Below are 19,678 nucleotides of genomic sequence, written 5' to 3'. Positions count from 1 at the left end.
TACATCTGTAGTAACTTACAGTAATTCATATTAAGATACGTCGTCGTCTCTCAATCAGAGAAACGTAACCTTCACTACTTTCAACGGTGGCTCTTGATTTCGATCATAATAGTTACTATAAAATCTCCCGTTTACGCGGAGGAATTATCGATCGTATCGTAAGTTACTACAGAAGTAACGTTTGCGTAAATAGGTTATAAAAATAACACGATGTTATATATGCGGTTTGCCGTGAATATATATATATATATGTGTGTGTGTGATTTCTGCCTAGTGCTCTGAATGTCATCTAGTCATACATATCAAGAATTTTCGATGGGCTTCTTCAGAAGATAGGATACGAAGAAAATCCTAATGCATGATGACGATATCACAAAGATGCTAAGGCTAGATGCCACGAAATGTGCATGTACCATCGGTCACGTGGAATGCAAGAGAAAATCCGCCGTTAAATTGAGCGAACATTCACGAATCCTGATACCCACAAGTAATTTCTTACAATCTTCTTATGATCCTAATTATCTCATAATTTGTATTTTTGTACGTGTATTTTATGCTTTGATAGAAGGAACGTGAAAAAGAGCAGGAAAGGGAAAGAGCACTAGCAACGAAGCAGACAGAAAAGAACAAACAGAAGAGACAGATTCAAGCTTTGTCTTTTAATCTGAACGAAGACGAAGATGAAGCTGAGATGTCTTCTGACGAAGACAATGCCGGAAAATCCCCGCAGTCAGAAAATGTGCAATCTGATGGCCCTGCGATTAAGAAGATTTAGAAAAATCCAGATGTAGATACATGTTTTTTGCCAGTAGGGAAAGGGACGAGGAGGAAAATAAACTTAGGAAAAAATTGAGACTAGAAAGCAGAACGCGTTGAAGGAAGAAGAAATTGAGATCACATTCAGTTATTGGGATGGATCTGACTATCGTCGGAGTGTTATAATGAAGAAAGGTGAAAGAAAGGTGTCTCAGTGGTTTAGAGAACGTTTAAGTTATTAAAATACTCCAGTGTCACTTTTGGAGTAACATTGGCATGATATATAATGTTCTGCTGCATAAATTAAATTTTCACATACAGGTAATTCTATCTATTAGGTTCTTCAGAGATGTTTAGAAGTTCTGAGGCCCGAATTCAGCGAGCTTAAAACAGTAATGGCAGATCAGTTAATGTATGTCAAGGAGAATCTTATATTATCGCACCATTATACGTTTTACTGCAACTGTAACTGATTTTATTGTAACTAAGGTAAATATACTAAATGATAAAACTTATGAAGCAATATCACAATGTTGGCATGTTATTTTAATGTATGTAATATTGCGATTAGGCACGAGGAAAGAGCGGACCTCTGTTCACATTTGACGTTCACGATGATATTCGTATTATGCACGATGCTTCTGTCGAAACCGAGGAATCACATGTCGGAAAAGTTTTACTTAGGTATTTATTATTAAAATAATATTTTGCATAATTTTTTTTTGTTATTTTTTTATTTTTCTTATTAGATCATGGTACGAGAGGAACAAACACATTTTTCCAGCGAGTAGATGGAAACCTTTTGATCCAACGAAAAGTTACGACAAGTATACAGTGTCGGATAAAAATAGGAAGGAAGCTAAAATCTGATCTTAGGTTCAACGAATTGTCCAATTTTGTTTAAAGGATTCAGATTCAAGGACTGTAAATATTATAACCAGATAAATAACTTTGTTTCATCGTACAATTGATTCATTATAAAACAGCTGATTATATATATATATATTATAATCTATTTTATAATGAATATATATATATGTATATATATATATATATATAGTAGCTACATTGTATTTTTAAGGACTGTGATTTTAATTCATTCAGTTATGTGATAATATTTAATTTATTTACTCGATTATGTAGCTCTACTAAATAAAGAAAAAATAAAAATACATGAATAGTTTAATGACTTGAATATAATAATTACAATATGAAAATACAAAACCATACTTTAATTCATTCCGATAACAATCAGAAACAGTATTAAAATATTAATCCATGATCAGATCCTCTAACAGAAATCTATTTACAAATATTAAATGTATCATCTCTTGTCATTTCTTGAAGATAACTGTACAAAAATAAATATATACAATTATATCGATTATAATCACGTATTATTCATAGATTTGATACAAGTTGGATCCATGTATGTAATATTTTCGGGAAAATGGTCCATTATAATAAACTTTTTCTCAGTCGATCTGTTCAAGCAGTCAAGAAATCCGAACCAATAAATAACTAGTCCAGACCCGAATCTGTTCCAGTAGTTTCCAGTTTCGCATCGTTTTATATTCTTCATGTGTTTTTGATACATGAATTATTACTTATTTAAAAATTAATAAAATTAGTGGATAAGGAATAATCACATTGTTAGGTAAATTTTTTATTTTAAAAATAATAATTAATTTAATATAAATAATTTAATTATTGCAGATAAACATGATTTAAAAAACATGTTAATATTATATATATGTATATATACGATATATATGTGTATTTATATCTACCTAACATAGAGAATTCACAAGAATAACATTAAATATAATAAATACGTATTTAATCAATAAATACATATTTAATAAATTTCAAAAATAGGAGACAATAGTTCTATATTATAACTATTATTACATTTAACGTTATAGCGATTCTCTATATAATACAAATATAAATACACATATATGTATATTTGTAAAAAATAAGAGGTTTTATATACAGGGTGTCCGAAAAATCGCCTACTCCACTTCGGGAGGTGATTCGGGACCCAAAAACAAGCAAAAAAGTTCATACAAACATAGGTCCGGAAATGAGCCGTTTCTGAGTTATAGCCACTTTTATGTTCAAAAATCGTAATTTAGAATCCGCTTGACATCCCTCTTTATTAATTATTTCCTAAATTAAAAATTTTTATTTTTAAATATCAGCTAATTCATTAAAACTTAAACGATCCATTGATGAATACGGAAAGATTAGATACAATCTAAAAGTAAGGTGTTGTTAAATAATAATTTGAAACTTATTGAAAAGCCGTGATTTACTTACTGATTTTGAATAGGCGTGAAAACAACTGATTTCAAGTAGCCGTGAAAACAACTGATTTCTTTTAAAAATAATGTAATCGTATTTACAAATATTAAAAAATTGAAAAAAAAAATAAAAAAATTAAAATTAAAAAAATTAAAAATATTTAAAAATAAAAATTTTTAATAAGAAATAATTAAGAAAGAGGGATGCCAAGCGGATTCTAAATTACGATTTTTGAACATAAAAGTGGCTATAACTCGGAAACGGCTTATTTCTGGACCTATGTTTGTATGAACTTTTTTGCTTGTTTTTGGGTCCCGAATCACCTCCCGAAGTGGAGTAGGCGATTTTTCGGACACCCTGTATATATATCCTCCTCCTCCTCAATCCTTTGCCCTTGACAGGGCGTGGCGGCGCTTCATGGTGACGCCACAGTGATCGCACTTTTAACTTGGTTGCTCCAAGCCCCCCGATCCAGCGCCAAGTGAGTCGCCCCGTAAATCAAACTCTCCACCAGGGGCCGCAGCTGGTCTATCCATCTGTTTGGTGATCTTCCTTTTGGTCTCGTTCCATTAACCTTTCCCTCCACCACAAGCTTCTCCATTGTGTCTCTTCGTCTGGCGATGTGTCCAAAGTAGGCAGAGGTAAGCCTGATTAATTCGCTTGATCGATTGAGAAGTTTTTTTTCTGATGCCCAGTTCTTCTAGCACCGATATATTGGTCCGGTGTGCAGTCCAAGGGATCCGGAGGATGCGCCAGAACACCCACATCTCAAACCCCTCTATCCTCCTCCTGTCCGCCTGCTTGATGGTCCATGTCTCGGCTGCATAGGTTGCGATGGGAAAGATGAGGGAGTGCACCAGTTGCAGTTTAGTATTCTTTGTGATAATTCTATCTTTCCATATTTTACTCAATTTTATGGTGGCTGCTCTGGCCATGGCCGTCCTCTTCTTGATCTCCTCTGAGCATCCTCCTTTGTTAGTTATCATAAACCCAAATAAACTATTTTTTTAACGACTTCAAATCCAGCCACTTTCTTCACATTGGACTGGTTATTCATCTGTCTGTCGATGATCATGATCTTCGTCTTATCTCGGTTAATTTCTAGGCCATACTCTCTGCTAATCAACGCGAGTCTCTCCATGATAGCTTCCATCTCTTGCGCGGTCGTAGCCAGAATCGTCGTGTCGTCGGCATACCTCAGGTTGCTGATTCTCCTCCCCCCGACGGAAACTCCTCCTTTCCAATCCTCAAGCACCTGCCGCATTATGTACTCTATGTAGATGTTGAAGAGTATGGGTGAGAGAATACAGCCCTGCCTCGTGCCCGCCTTTGTTTGGAAGTCGTTGGATGTCGTTCGGTTGACTCGAACAGCCGCTGTGTTGTTCTCATAGAGGCTCCGCACAAGTACCACCAGATGCCGCGGTACTCCCATTTTCATCAGAATGGTCCAGAGGGGTGTCCATTTCACCGAGTCGAACGCCTTGGTGTAGTCGACAAAGCATATAAAGACCCTGACGTTAAATTCCCTGGCCTTTTCTACTATTTGGCGAACATTCAGAATTTGCCCCCTCGTGCCCTTCCCCGGAATGAAACCACACTGCTCTTCGGCTATTTCCGGAAGCAGGAAGCACTTTAGTCTGTTATGAAGGACATGGAGAAGGATCTTGCTCGCGTGGGGAATAAGAACCACTGTCCTGTAATTGGAGCATTCAGTGGGGAAACCCTTCTTGTAGATCGGGACGAAGGTCGAGTGGCGCCAGTCGTCAGGCCATTTTCCGGTCCTCCAGATGACGTTACATAGCTCCAGCATTGTGTCCATTCCCGCTTGGCCCATGGCTTTGATCACTTCTGCGGTTATGCCATCTGCCCCGGGTGACTTCCCCTTTTTCAGCTGCCCAATTGCTTTTTCTACCTCTGAGCGCAAGATGGGAAGTTCCAGTTGCTCATAGGGCCCACATGGGGGGCCCACTTGACTATGTGCGTCCCTGTACAGGTTGGTGCAGTACTGTCGCCATGTTTCTGCAATGCCTTTTGGGTCCGTGATCTTCGCGCCCTGCTCATTCTTGATTACTTGGGTTTGAGGCTTGATTTCCTTGGTCAGGTACTTGATCGTTTTGAAAAGTTCATGGGACTCGTGTCGGTTGGCGTGTCGTTCAATATCAGAGCATATGTTCTTTAGGAAGTTGTTTTTATCCTGATTACATGCTTGTTTGATCTGTCGGCTGATCCGGCGTAATCGGGCCGCGTTGTCTGCGTTACCCAAACTGCCTCTGATACGTCGCCTCTCTTCCACCAGTTGCAGCGTTGCATCGGTCATCCAGTGCTTTTTCTTCCGGATTTCTATTGCTCCGCTTTCCCTGACTGCCCCTTTGATCCATTCCTTGATGTTTTCCCAGCATTTGTTTGGATCATCGCTCCTCCCCCAGTCAGCGTTGTCCATGAGATTTTGTTGGGAGGCCTCCATGTTTCCAATTCGTGTTATCTCCTGTTTTTTCCCCCTTTTCAGGAAGTGGAGTTTTATGCTGAAGACTCCTAGTAGTAGTTTGTGATCAGAGTCACAGTCCGCTCCAGGCTTAGCTTTGACATTTCTTATCGATGTTCTCCATCTCTTTTTGATCATCATGTAGTCAATTTGATTTCGGTATTCCTTATTGGGACTGATCCAGGTCGACAGTCTTCGAGGATGGTGTTGAAACATGGTATTCATAATGGCCAGGTCGTTCTCCACCGCAAACTGGATGAGGCGTTCTCCTCTCTCGTTCCTCACACCCAGTCCAAATGCTCCCCCTGTGCCTCTTAGGTGAGCCTCCTCGACCTTCCCTACCTTGGCATTGAAGTCCCCAATGATTACTACTGGTTCCTTCGAGGGTATATTTCTCAGGAGATCCTCCACATCGCCATAGATTGACTCGATTTCTTCGTCAGGGGCGTCGCCTGTAGGCATATACACCTGTACCAGGTGAAGGTTTCTCGGTCTAGCTGCAAGGGTGATCTTGATTATTCTGTCATTGATGGGCTCATACGAGTGCACCGTCTGTGCAATCCTCCTGCTAACCAAGAACGCGACTCCATTCCGTCCTCTGTTCGCACCTCCTGACATGTATATGATATGGTGTTCCGTGTGGAAGTGTCCTTGATCCTTCCAGTGGGTTTCAGAGATGCCACATATGTCAACCTTCTCCCTCATCAGCTCTCGTTCAAGAAGATTTAGTTTTCCTGCGTGAAGTAAACCTCCGACATTCCATGTTCCAATGGATAAGTTGTTCCTCAGCTGTAGCTTGTTATTGGGTCCAGTCGTCTATTTCGCATGTGAGGCCCGTCCCTTCACCTCCACATGCCCGGTAGCCCATTTCACACTGCCTGACCCGGAATCAGTGCAGCGCCGGTCGCTAGCCGGATCGCTCGGCACAACCATTTCCTCTGTTTCGTACATTCATGAAGTGTTCTCTTGAGACAATAATCAGGTGGTTTCCCCTTGCCTGCCTGATCCTACGCCGTTGATTACCTTGAGTGATAGTTCATCCGCCTTCGGGGGCGATTTCTCACCCCCAGGACAAGAGGGTGCCCTAACCAGTATCCTGGGTTGGTTGCTTATACCGGCAATCCACTCGGTGAATAGCGCCGATATCTCCTCTTTCCCCACCATACCCGTCCAATCGGGGCAGGTGAGGGCGAGTCCCACATTAGGAGGGAAAAATTGACTTGATGGCGTCCCCCGAAAATTCCGAGGAGGCGCGCATCCTGTAGGGATCCTCAAGAGAGGGATCGGACTAAGCGGGTATCGTTTTCTATTGGTCGGCGACCATTGGTTTCAAAACCGGAAACAGAGAAAGAAAGAGCGAGCGAGTAAGAGAGATAGAGCCATACACACACGCGTGCGCGTGACCGTAAATCGCAACGAAACGAGGATAGCCGAGAGGAGAGCGAGTAAACAGAAAACCGCGTCGTCACGGTATACCCTGTCGTCGTCGTCGTCGTCGTCGTCGTCGTCGTCGTCGTCGTCGTCGTCGTCGTCGTCGTCGTCGTCGTCGTCGTCGTCGTCGTCGTCGTCGTCGTCGTCGTCGTCGTCGTCGTCGTCGTCGTCGTCGTCGTCGTCGTCGTCGTCGTCGTCGTCGTCGTCGTCGCGTCGTCGTCGTCGTCGTCGTCGGTCGTCGTCGTCGTCGTCGTCGTCGTCGGTCGTCGTCGTCGTCGTCGTCGTCGTCAACAACAACAACAACACTACGACGCAGCGTTCTCCTTTGGCGTCAACGATCGGAGAAGGACGAGGACAAGTTAGTCGTGTAGGTTAGTAAGCCAGCGAAACGATAATTAGTTAAGGAACTTTACGGTGCCCTTGCCTCGTCTATGAGTGGCTGCGTTCAGCCGATACTCCGCTAGCCCAGCAATCGTGAGCAGTCGCTCGTTTCCTCTCCTTTTAATCCATTGGGTCAAAGGAGAGGAAACGAGCGACTGCTCACGATTGCTAGGCTAGCGGAGTATCGGCTGAACGCACCCATTATTTCACGTGAAACGTTGCTCTGTATATTTATTACTTTTTAATAAGACTTTTGAAACCAGTATTTAATTTTTCTTCTGCGACCAAGTGTCAGTTTTCTATTTAAAAAATTTATGTGCAGGTGATGGTCACAACATTCAGAAGAAATTCAGGAAACTGAAGAAAGTATTGAAGAACTGAAGGAAAAAACGCCTTTCGAAGAAACACTTGAACAACGATTTAATAGATTACAAAATTATATGACAAATCGGAAAAATCTAGGACAGCTTTGAAAAGTCTTATTGCAGCCAATAAACGGAATAAAAATTACAACTTGTATACATGTAAAATTACAATTTGTCATCAATATATATTTTTTACGAATCATTAAATATTTTTTACGAAAGAAACTCTTGCGCACCAATTACCACTGAAAGAATTGTTTATATTTTATTATTTGTAAATAAACTATAACTGTAAGAATTACTGTACAACATTTTCGGTATTTAAATATGAAATATTTTATTTTTTTCATTGTATAAGAATAATTCACTCATAAAAAAGTCATGTAAGGTTTCATTGTTGACATTTTTCCGCGATGCTGATTGCTTTTTTCGTAAACATCTATCATTACTTATTTTGACAGTTTGTGTATTAATTCGTTAATAGTATAATGTAATAGGAATTGTATAATTAAAGCTAAATAACACGCGCGTAGCGCGTGTCTGTCATGTCTAATTATATAAAATATACACATTTGCATTGAAACACGTTTGAGTTTTGCCGCTGAATATACCACTTCCGGTTTTGAGACAAATGGCGACGGTTAGTCCGATCCCTCTCTGGAGGATCCCTAGCATCCTGTAGCCCCCGCCGCCCTCTACTGGACCCACCACGAATTACCGGGAAAAAAAACCCCCCAGGATTTTGTGTACCCGGCTGGGATCGAACCCGGATCTCCGTAGCGTGAATCCAGCGTCTAGCATAGGAGACCACTGACTCGCTTATATATATATATATATATATATATATATATATAAATTTAATAAAAATTTAATGCGTTGTTATTGTCAATTTGTGAATAATTAAAAAATAAAAAATGGAAATTTTTTGCCGATACTTGCTTATCACTACAAAATGCATGATATCAGTACAAACTTACCTTTTTCAAAAAAAGGTAAAAAAAGGCGCCAAGTACACGCGCAATGTATGTTGTAAATCTTAAAATCTTAAATGGTAGTAGCTTTATTTCTTCCTAACAAAATAATTCACAAAATTGCGTTACCTAACTCAACCCAAGTGATATGTATAGTAGCTTTATATTTTCTCCCTAACAAAATAATTCACAAAATTGCGTTACCTAATTCAACCTAAGTGATACGTATTTCAAAAAAAGATGTGAAATCTTTAAATTACGCCAATTGCAAAGAGAATATACATACTTTGAAAATAATTGTTGTGCAACTACTTTTAAAAAATAAAACAAAATTGTGTTACCTAACTCAGCCCAAGTGGTATGTATCTTTGTATTCCTGAGAGTCTTTCTATCAACCCAAGTGGTAGTAGTTTTAATTCTCCTTGATAAAATTATAATATTACAAAGAATTATTTTAATTACAAAGAATTAAAGAGGTAACATTATAAAATAAAAATATTTAATTAAATAAATAAATAAACTTTTCTTGTAAAAAACTTGGCGCTGCTTTTTTAAGGTCAAACCAGACAAACTTGCATAGGTGCATAAGCATATGCATAAAGAGATGGATTGGTCTATTTCCTTTTGCACATATACATATAAACCAATCAATTTCTTACGCTTATGTTTATGCGCTATGCAAATTTGTCTGGATAAGAGCCTCCGCACAAAACTCTCGTATGATAGCGTAGCGTAACGTAACGTGGATTAACGCACAAGAAACGTATCGGTTAGAGCCTCCGCACAAAATTTTCGTATTGTAACGTAACGTAGATCAACGCACAAGAAACGTATTGACGTATAAAGCGTCATCTACAATGGCAGCAGGAGTATACAGTAAGACGTAAGCAGTAAGTTATTGACTAATGGGATTTTTACAATTCAAGAATAATCGACTGTGATTGTTCAATAGAATAGCTTACTGCTTACGTCTTATTGCATACTCCTGCTGCCATTGTAGACGACGCTTAACGTCGTAACTGATACGTTTCTTGTGCGTTGACCCACGTTTCGTTACACTACGTTGCCATACGAAAGTCTTGTGCAAAGGTTCAACCTTAAAAAAACAGCGCCAAATTTTTTACAAGAAAAGTTTATTTATTTTATTTTAATTAAATATTTTTATTTTATAATGTTCCCTCTTTAATTCTTTGTGATTAAAATAATTCTTTGTAATATTATAATTTTATCAAGAAGAATTAAAACTACTACCACTTGGGTTGATAGAAAGACTCTCAGGAATACAAAGATACATACCACTTGGGCTGAGTTAGGTAACACAATTTTGTTTTATTTTTTAAAAGTAGTTGCACAACAATTATTTTTCAAAGTATATATATTCTCTTTGCAATTGGCGCAATTTAAAGATTTCACATCTTTTTTTGAAATACGTATCACTTAGGTTGAATTAGGTAACGCAATTTTGTGAATTATTTTGTTAGGGAAAAAAATATAAAGCTACTATACATATCACTTGGGTTGAGTTAGGTAACGCAATTTTGTGAATTATTTTGTTAGGAAGAAATAAAGCTACTACCATTTAAGATTCTTAGATTTACAACATACATTGTACTTCTAACGCCGACGTCTGAATATTATTATGATTATTAGAGAAATGTCATTTTCACTTTTTCGACGCTGGCGGCGCAGGTATCGCCAGTTTCGATATCGCGCGCGTATTTCGAAATAGGTCGATAGACTTATCGATCAGGAGGAAGATTTCTATTTAGGTAAATTAGGTATATATATAATATATATATTGAATCAATTGCTTCATGTTTATCTGGAGAGATTTCGTATCCTTACATCGTATTACCACCGCTGCCGGAAAAGAAGGTTCTCTATTCTTGGCAGAAAGTGCCGCTAGGGAATTTTTGTCGATTCTTATGAATCAAGCTTGAATTCGATGTCTAGGTATCCTAGGTTGCCGATGACGAGGTCCAGATAGTGCGCTTTATAGTTTTCGGTGTCCAGGTGTAATAATACGTTGAATTCGATGTCTACGTGTCCCAGGTTGCCGATGACGAGGTCCACAGAGTGCGCTCCGTAGTTTTCGGTGTCTACGTATATTAATACCTTGAATTCGATGTCCACGTGTCCCAGGTTGCCGATGACGGGATCCAGATAGTGCGCTTTATAGTTTTCGGTGTCCAGGTGTAATCGTATGTTGAATTGATGTCTAGGTGTCCCAGGTTGCCGATGACAAGGTCCACATAGTGCGCTTCGTAATTTTCGGTATCCAGGTGTAATAATACATTGAATGCGATGTCTAGGTGTCTCAGGTTGCCGATGACGATGTCTAGATGGTGAGCTCCGTAGTTTTCGGTGTCTACGTGTATTAATACCTTGAATTCGATGTCTACGTGTCCCAGGTTGCCGATGACGCGGTTCACATAGTGCGCTTCGTAGTTTTTGGTGTCTAGGTGTATTGATAACTTTAAATTTGAATGTAGGACACGTAGATATCGAATTCGAGGTATTAATACACGTAAACACCGAAAACTACAAAGCGCACTATGTGGACCTCATCATCGGCAACGTGGGACACCTAGACATCAAATTCAACGTATTACACCTGGACACCGAAAACTATGGAGCGCACTATCTGGAACCCGTCATCGGCAACCTGGAACACGTGGACATCAAATTCAAGGTATTAATACACTTGGACACTGAAAACTATGGAGCGCACTATGTGGACCTCGTTATCGGCAACCTGGGACACCTAAACATCGAATTTAAGCTTGATTCATAAGAATTAATTTAAAAATTCCTTAGCGGTAAAATTAAAATTATGTCATGACATAATAAAAATTTGCTGAATTAAAATTATGTCTAGTCATAATAAAAATTGGACGAATAATAGTAACCTTTCGAAAGTAGAGGTTTTAAGCTTGAAATTTAAATTTTATTCATTTTAAACAAAGTTACAGCTGCTCGAATTTGCCTATTTTTAAAGATAAATTTAGTGTTCCTTCAATTGTTGTGAGAAATGTATAATTTACTTTTACTTAAATATTATTAATTTTTATGTATTTGTTGTTATTGCTAATTTTGTGAATAATTAAAAAATAAAAATAAAAATGTTTTGCAGATCCTTGCTTAACACTACAAAATAGGTGATATCAGTACAAAATTACCTTTTTCAAAAAAGGTAAAAAAAGTGCCAAGTACACGCAATGTATTTTGTAAATTCAAAAATCTAACTTAAGTGGTAGCTTTATATCTTTTTCACAAAATTATATTACCTAACTTAACTCAAGTAACATGTATTTCAAAAAAAAATGTGAAATCTTTAAATTAAATTGCGCCAATTGTAAAGAGAATTATATTGCTTTGAAAGATAATTGTTATGCAACTACTTTAAAGAAATAAAACCCAAGTGGTATCTTCGTATTCCTATTCAAGGGTCTTCCTATTCTAAACCCAAGTGATAATAGCTTCTTAATTCTCTTTAACAAATTTTTAATATTACAAAGAATTATTTTAATTACAAAGAATTAAAGAAGTAACAATACAAAATAAAAATATTTAATTAAAACAAAATAAATAAATTTTTCTTGTGAAAAAACTTGGCGCTGTTTTTTTACTCCTGTCGCATTCTTCCCTAAATTATGTTTATTGTTTTTTATTTAATCAAAAATCTTAGTACTAATGTTTAAACTTCAAAGTCTAGCAGCGCCAAATTTTTTTACAAGAAAAATTTATTTACATGAACTGTCGTTGTAAACCTGCACAAGAGTCAATCGAACTGAGTAAGATAATAATGATGTTGAAACTGAATGACGAAAAGATAAAAATTTCACAAAACACTAGACATTACGAGTGAGGGGGGGGGGAATAAATGCGGAAATGTTTCGAGAAAAAATCGGAAACAGACAAAACCGGCAGGACCGGAGACGATCCATCTGAAAACAGTAAGCTGGTCCGTCGGGGTGCCGACCGGGCCTTGACGGAGGCCGTCGAGTAGCAGAGAACCGTATAAATCCGCGCCAATTAGTACATGAATCGGGCGATTACACGAGGGATCGGGATCTGCTAACGGTAAATCGCGTAGATGCGGCCACATTGCGGCTGGCTTTGTTTGAGAGGCTGTGTACGAAGTAATTCGTTGGTATACGTAGCCCGAAAATGGGAATATCGGTCCCTGTTTGTCGCATGGCGCGAGCGTGAAATTGACTTGAGATCGCGCGACTCCATTAAATTTCTCTCAGAAGCAATGTATTTTTAACGCGGCACGATGACGCTTGGTTCGCATAGTCTGACAAAGAGATTCGGATATGAAACTGTATGTCGAGCCCTGATCTAGTAGCGCACGTACTTTGAATGAGCGGCCCTCGATAGTACTTAGATTAACATACGCAGTGGCGAGAAGTACCTGAGGCGGTTGCGTTATATCTCGAATAGCATGCACGGTTTGAACGGACGCGGAGGGCGCGGCCGGAGGCTCGGGAGCAGCGGCGACAGACACAGCTGACGGCGCGGAGGACGGCGAATTAATCGCGGCTGTACCCTCGCTGTGAAGCAGCGAATCGAAGAATCGACCTACGTCGACGACGTTCTTTTCGGAGCAGACGACCTTCGGTCTCTGCTCGAAAAACGCAAGCAACTCGTCGGACTAATGAATCGCGGATGTTTTCCCCTCCGAAAATGGACCGCGAATTCACCCGAACTGTTGCCGGATATCCCGGAGGACCAACGTGAATCCTCGGACTATCCGATCAATCGCGATGACACGTTCAAGGTCCTTGGCCTGTCTTGGTCACCGCATGACGACTCGTTCACCTTTGTAATATCGCCTTACGCCATAACTGTTCATACTAAACGTTCCGTTTTATCATTTATTGCAAGGTTATATGACCCCCTCGGATGGGCGTCACCGATCGTCATCGCGGCCAAGATGTTGATGCAAGAGCTCTGGCTCCGTAAAATTGATTGGGACTCTCCCATCCCCGACGATCTTTTACCTCATTGGATTAATTATTACACGGATTTGCCTCATATCTGTGAAATACGCATCCCCGATGGACAGGGATGCGTCAAGATAAACTCGAAGTGGAATTACACGGATTCGCGGACGCGTCCATTCGAGCTTACGCCGCGGTCGTTTACCTTCGAATCGTGCATTCTACCACAAATATTCAGGTGACCCTCCTTGCGGCCAAAACGAAGGTCGCGCCGTTAAAAACCGTCAGCGTTCCACGATTAGAACTTAACGCCGTCGTACTATTAACTCGGTTGTTAGATTGGGTAAAAAATTCCCTGCGCTTCCCGCAAGCGTCATTATTCGGATGAACTGACTCCCAAATCGCATTGGCTTGGATTCAGCAACATCCATCGCGATGAAATTCCTACGTCGCGAACCGCGTCTCCGAGGTGCAGACGCGCCTTCCGTCAGTACGTTGGCAGCACGTCCGCACGCACGACAACCCTGCCTACTGCGCTTTTCGCGGCTCTACCGCTGTCAATCTCGTACACCATGAATTATGGTGGGTAGGCCCCCCGTGGCTTAGAAAATCCCCGGCTTCGTGGCCGATTCTCCCGACTCCTACCGGAAAGAAAATTTTGCAAACGGTATCTTCCGAAGCGCGCAAAGCTACCGTTCATCTCGTTGATCCAACTCCTGAGTGGGAGCTGCCCACCTCGTGCTCGAGCTGGATCCGATTTCTCCGTATTACCGCGTACATTCGCCGTTTCGTGCAAAACTTAAAAAATAAAGTCGCCTCATCGACGATCGTCAAGTCGCCTTTGACCGCAGAAGAGATCCACGAAGCCTCGGTCTTTTGGCTTCGATCGGTACAAGCGACCTGCTTTTCTGATGACTTGAAGGCCTTAAAAGCTCATGCCACCGTATTGAGAACAAGTCCATTACGCTCTCTCCACCCATTTATCGGGAAAGATTTACTAATCCGGCTGGGCGGGCGGCTCGAAAACTCAGCGCTGAGTTACAATGAGCGACACCCGGTCATACTCCCGCGACATCATATTTCTGAACTTTTGATCGATCAAGCTCACCGACGCTCCCTCCATGGAGAGACACAACTCACGCTTAGATGTCTCCGTCAGACATATTGGATAATTTCGGCGCGAAGCATGATCAAGTCTTACATCCATAAATGTGTTACCTGCCTTCGATACTCCGCGAAAACGCCGACGCAATTAATGAGTGATCTCCCGAATCCCCGAGTCAATCCCTCTCCTCCTTTTTCTCACACAGGCATAGATTACGCCGGACCGATGATTATTACCCCCGTGGTCGGCCGTGGTCAAAGGGGGAGCAAACATTACGTGGCGATCTTCGTTTGTCTTGCCACTAAAGCGATCCACCTCGAGTGTGTCGAGGATTACTCCTCCGAGGGATTCCTCGTCGCCTTTCATCGGTTCGTCAGTCGACGTGGACTGCCATCGGACATGTACAGCGATAATGGCACGAACTTGCGGGGTGCGGATCGCGAGCTACAATGCAGCTTTCGCTCGCTTATGAACGACCCTTCCCTCAAAGAAATCCTCGCGAATGACGGTGTGAAATGGCATTTCGTGCCCCCGGCGGCACCACATTTCGGCGGGCTTTGGGAGGCTGGCGTTAAAAGTTTTAAGCACCACCTCAAGCGGGTGATCGGTGCTCGTACCCTGTCTCGCTCGGAATTCATGACTATTTTATGTAAGATAGAGGCGTGCCTCAACTCTCGACCGATTTCGCCCCTCAGCGACGATCCGTCCGACTTTACCGCGTTGACGCCTGGTCATTTCCTCATCGGTCGACCGCTCACCAGCGTACCGGAGGAATCATTGCTCGAAATCAATGCGAATCGGTTGTCGCGATGGCAACACGTGCAACTCATGGTCGAACAGATCTGGCGTTCTTGGTCGTCGGACTACTTACATTCATTGCAACAGCGCGTCAAATGGATCGAATCTCACGATAATCTCAAGGTTGACGAGTTAGTTTTGCTAAAAAATAATCTCCTTCCCCCTTCGAAGTGGGAACTTGCAAGGATTCAACAAGTCCATCCCGGACTTGACGGTCGCGTTTGCGTCGTTACATTACGCACCGCCAATTCCGAATTGAAACGACCAATAACACAGATCCATCGGTTACCTGCGTCTATCGGGCCCACGGAGCCCGTAGAATAACATTAAACTAGACTATTTTGTTCCTCATTAGACTTAAGAACATTGGGCAAAATTGTAAGCCCTCAAGTGTATATAGTGTATATAAACAAAACATGTATCATAAGATTTCAGCTATCATTGCGTGCGCACTTATGCGACCTCGTGCAACCCCGTTTGTTTCGCATTCCGTTGAATACGAGGCGGGCGGCATGTTGAGAATCTAACGCTCGCAAAGTGAAAGCGAGCGTTGGGAATATTCGAGAACGCTCGATTTGCTCCAAAACGTTTATTTGCTTTTCCCCCGGTTTTTTTTGGTGTTTTCGCTCGCGCCCGGAACACAGGTGCACATCGCGTGATCGCTCGTACAGCGACCAATAGTCTGGTCGCTCGTTGATTTGGGGCCAATCAGCGTTTCTCACGTATCTAAGTTTCCTCGCGGAAAAGTTCGGAGCTCCGGCCGCGATCGCTTAGCTTGCTCCGGCCGGGAGCTCAGTGAGCCAAGTGCGCCCTAGCCATTCGTACACGACACCGATTGTCGACATCGAAAACGGACCACGAATCGGAGCGAGTGTAAAAGCGAGTGCTGTGTAACAAACTTTAATAAATTGACTGTTACATTTTCCAAAACGAGAACCTAATTATTTTGAACTGTCCTCGACTCGCCGCGCGAAAACCCGGAGCGGTCCACTTAACACAATGGCAACTTTTAATTTAAGAATAAACAACAATTCTACCGACACCTGTTTTATCGATACTAAGAAATTTGTTTATTTTCTTTTTCCCTCATCTCTCCGTAAAGCGGATAACGCGATTGTAACCACTTTTTTAAAGAAACTAAGCACTTTTAAAGTGTGTATTAATCGTGTAAAAAGAAATATATGTACTTACGTAACCAAAATTCTCTATCTGGTCAATATACCATATAGAAATGTCGTAAGGAGTCCACTTGGGAATATCAATGATCGGCGCGGGTACAAGTTGATTTCCTACAGGCGTTGAGAAATACTGGGCAAATTTGTCCACGTCTACCGTCGTGGACATTAATACGACTTTTATCATTGTAGAATTTGTACGTAATAACTCTCTCATTAGGAACATAAGGAAATCCATATCCTTGTTAAATTCTTGTATATCGTCCGGTATGACAAGAGTATAGTCCGTCATGCTCTTCTTATTTATAAACTTGCCCAACAGCACGTCCGGCGGGCAATACGTTATACGAGTGTCGTGGCTTACATTATTTATCAAGCCCATTTCGTATCCCACGAGTGTACCAACGGGCCATCCTCTCTCCACGCTGACCCGTTCCGCCATGTTTCGAGCGGCGATGCGTCTCGACTGCGTTACTGCAAAATACACAAAATAAACATGCAATGTATTATTACACACACATATAAACGTACACACCGCACACATAAAATGTCGATAAAATTTTATACAATAATTCGCCGAATGCTTTACGCTTTATGAAAACATATTTGAAAAACTTTTGATAATATCTCAAGGACAAAAGAGATGGAATGAAAAAAAAAAATCTTCAACGTAAAATGAAAAAACACTTTGAAGGCACAACGGTTCATAAATTTCTAATCAATGACGCAAATACAAGGGCATTTTCAACGAGTTGCACTCTTCGACAGCCTCACTTCGGAGAGAAATATCTATATAATCGCATACATAATGCACACTCGAAAATCCGCAATGACATACCTACAATATTGCAACGTTGCTTTTCAATGATATCGCAGTGTGGATCTTCTTCCCCATACGCTTCGTCCAACATAAATTGCGGCACTTTTGTCGATTTTCCCGATCCCGAAGACCCACGTATGATAACAACAGAGTTGTCGGCGATCGTGGGCACAATCTTGTGTCTCACGGAGAAAATCGGTAAAGTACCGTTGTTGTGAGTCATCACCATTGCGTCCTCCTCCATCAAATTGCCAGCCATTTTGCGGTTGCAATTTTTCCGGTACCTCTGTCACCTGTAAAATATTAAAGATATAAAAACCATTATAGTTCCAAGCTAAATCGTTAAACATTTATAACAACATGTAGCGGATGCTCGAATCGAAATGTGTCAATAAAGTGGCAAAATTCTTTCAATGTTTTACATCGATTGTTGTAACGCGATAATGTGTGAATCGCGCAAACAAATTTTACACACACACACACACACACACACACAGGACAAATAACAATTGTGAAATAAACAAACCTCGTTCTTGTTCTGCTTTAACGTTTTCGTCGCGTTCTTCCTTGGCAAGCGCAAACGACTTTTCTTCTTCGTATACACTGAATATAATGTTGAAAAAAAACTCTATAGACGCGAAAAGAAACGCCACCATATGCGACAGAGTGCGTTGACCAATCACAAATGTTTTATTCTGACGCAGCCGACCAGAGTGCGCGGCAGCCTTCCGATTGGTCAACGCACTCTACCGCACATATGGGGCGTTTCGCCCCGCGTCTATGGCCTAGTTTACACCGGACCGTTTGATACGCGTACCAAGTACTACATCCGTATCAAATCCATATCAAATCTCGGATTATCCCGGTGTAAACTGAGATTTGATATAAATTTGACACGGATATAGTACTTGATACGCGTATCAAACGGTTCGGTGTAAACTAGGCCTGTGAAGCCTTGGCATAAATCGTAAACTTTTTTTTTTATAAAAGCTATTATAAATTCTCATCAATTATTATGTTACAAAGTGCTAAATTTTATCATTGTTTCAATTCATTTCATTTTCCCATTTGATGCGTGCGACAGAGACGAGATGAAAGTTTATAACTGATATAGGTCAACGTTAATTAAAAAAAAAAAAAAAAAATTTATTCGGCATTATAAGTACGCGCACGTGTTTTGACATTAATCTTACAATTATTACTATGGCCGCGGTGTTTATAGTCGGATTTTATATTTCAAGACCGTTTCAAGTAACATCTCAAGATGCTAATACGGCTCTGTGATTGGTGAATGACATTTTAACATTGTACTGGAGATAGTCTTAAATATAGAAACCGACTATGAATACCGGCCTATAGAGTAATTTTATACGATCATTCTTTAGCGCAAACGATCAAGATTTTCCTTTGCGTAAAAAGAGGATTTTGTAGCAATTTGCAGAGGTAATTTATTCCGCGTAAACGAATGAAATATCAAAAGTTGCTACAAATATAACGCTCGCGTAAACGTGTATAGTAAATGCATGACACATACTATATTCGGTTCAGCGAATGAGCAATAATCCGTGGCTCAAGCTAGATTAGAAAATCTCCGTGGCAGCAGAGGGCTCTCCGACACGTGTGGCCAATATCCTTGATTTGCGCAAGATGCAAAACCGCAACGTATAAAGCATGTCATCTTACCTATGTAGAGGTGTTACAGTGACGCGCTAAAAACAATTTCATATACTTTTAAATCGCGCCATCTAACCCGCATGTGACCGTCGCAAGGATTTCGCGCGCGCGCGCTAGTTCCTAGGGTGGTTACAAAACACAAAGTGTTTCACTGAAAAAAATAATGAAATAAGGTTGGCACGAACGCAAATTCTTTTGAAAAATTATTTTTAAACTCGAGAATGGATTGCCAACACTGATTGCAAATCTCGTGCGGTACCCGTGCCTTATTATCGTCGTCGTCATTGTCGTGCTGTAATACCGCGTTCAAATTGAATTAACATTGACATTAATTTCCTTTTAAATTATTTCGCTCGCCAATTGCGACTTTATTCGAGGCGTGTGTGTGCTTGCGCGCGCGGCGCCACGCGGCGGTGGGCTAAATTTCGCCTCGATCGATGATCGAATGGTAGAGAGAGAGAGAGAGA

The 19,678-nt window shown here is 40.8% G+C and overlaps 1 protein-coding gene and 1 pseudogene across 1 annotated transcript; both read left to right on the top strand.

Moving 5' to 3' along the window:
* The first annotated feature begins 391 nt into the window (after nt 1-391).
* Nucleotides 392-1,627, top strand: LOC139807932 (protein FAM50 homolog; annotated as a pseudogene).
* A 13,342-nt stretch (nt 1,628-14,969) lies between these two features.
* On the top strand, nt 14,970-15,866 carry LOC139825383 (uncharacterized). Its single transcript, XM_071798097.1, has one exon. The coding sequence runs from the start codon at nt 14,970-14,972 to the stop codon at nt 15,864-15,866; it is 897 nt and encodes a 298-aa protein (XP_071654198.1).
* The last annotated feature ends 3,812 nt before the right edge of the window (nt 15,867-19,678 follow it).

Source organism: Temnothorax longispinosus, chromosome 1 (assembly GCF_030848805.1).
Source record: "Temnothorax longispinosus isolate EJ_2023e chromosome 1, Tlon_JGU_v1, whole genome shotgun sequence".
NCBI classification, from domain to species: Eukaryota; Metazoa; Arthropoda; class Insecta; order Hymenoptera; family Formicidae; genus Temnothorax; species Temnothorax longispinosus.
The sequence above is the reverse complement of the archived record's forward strand: the minus strand, read 5'-3'. Positions and strand labels throughout refer to the sequence as shown.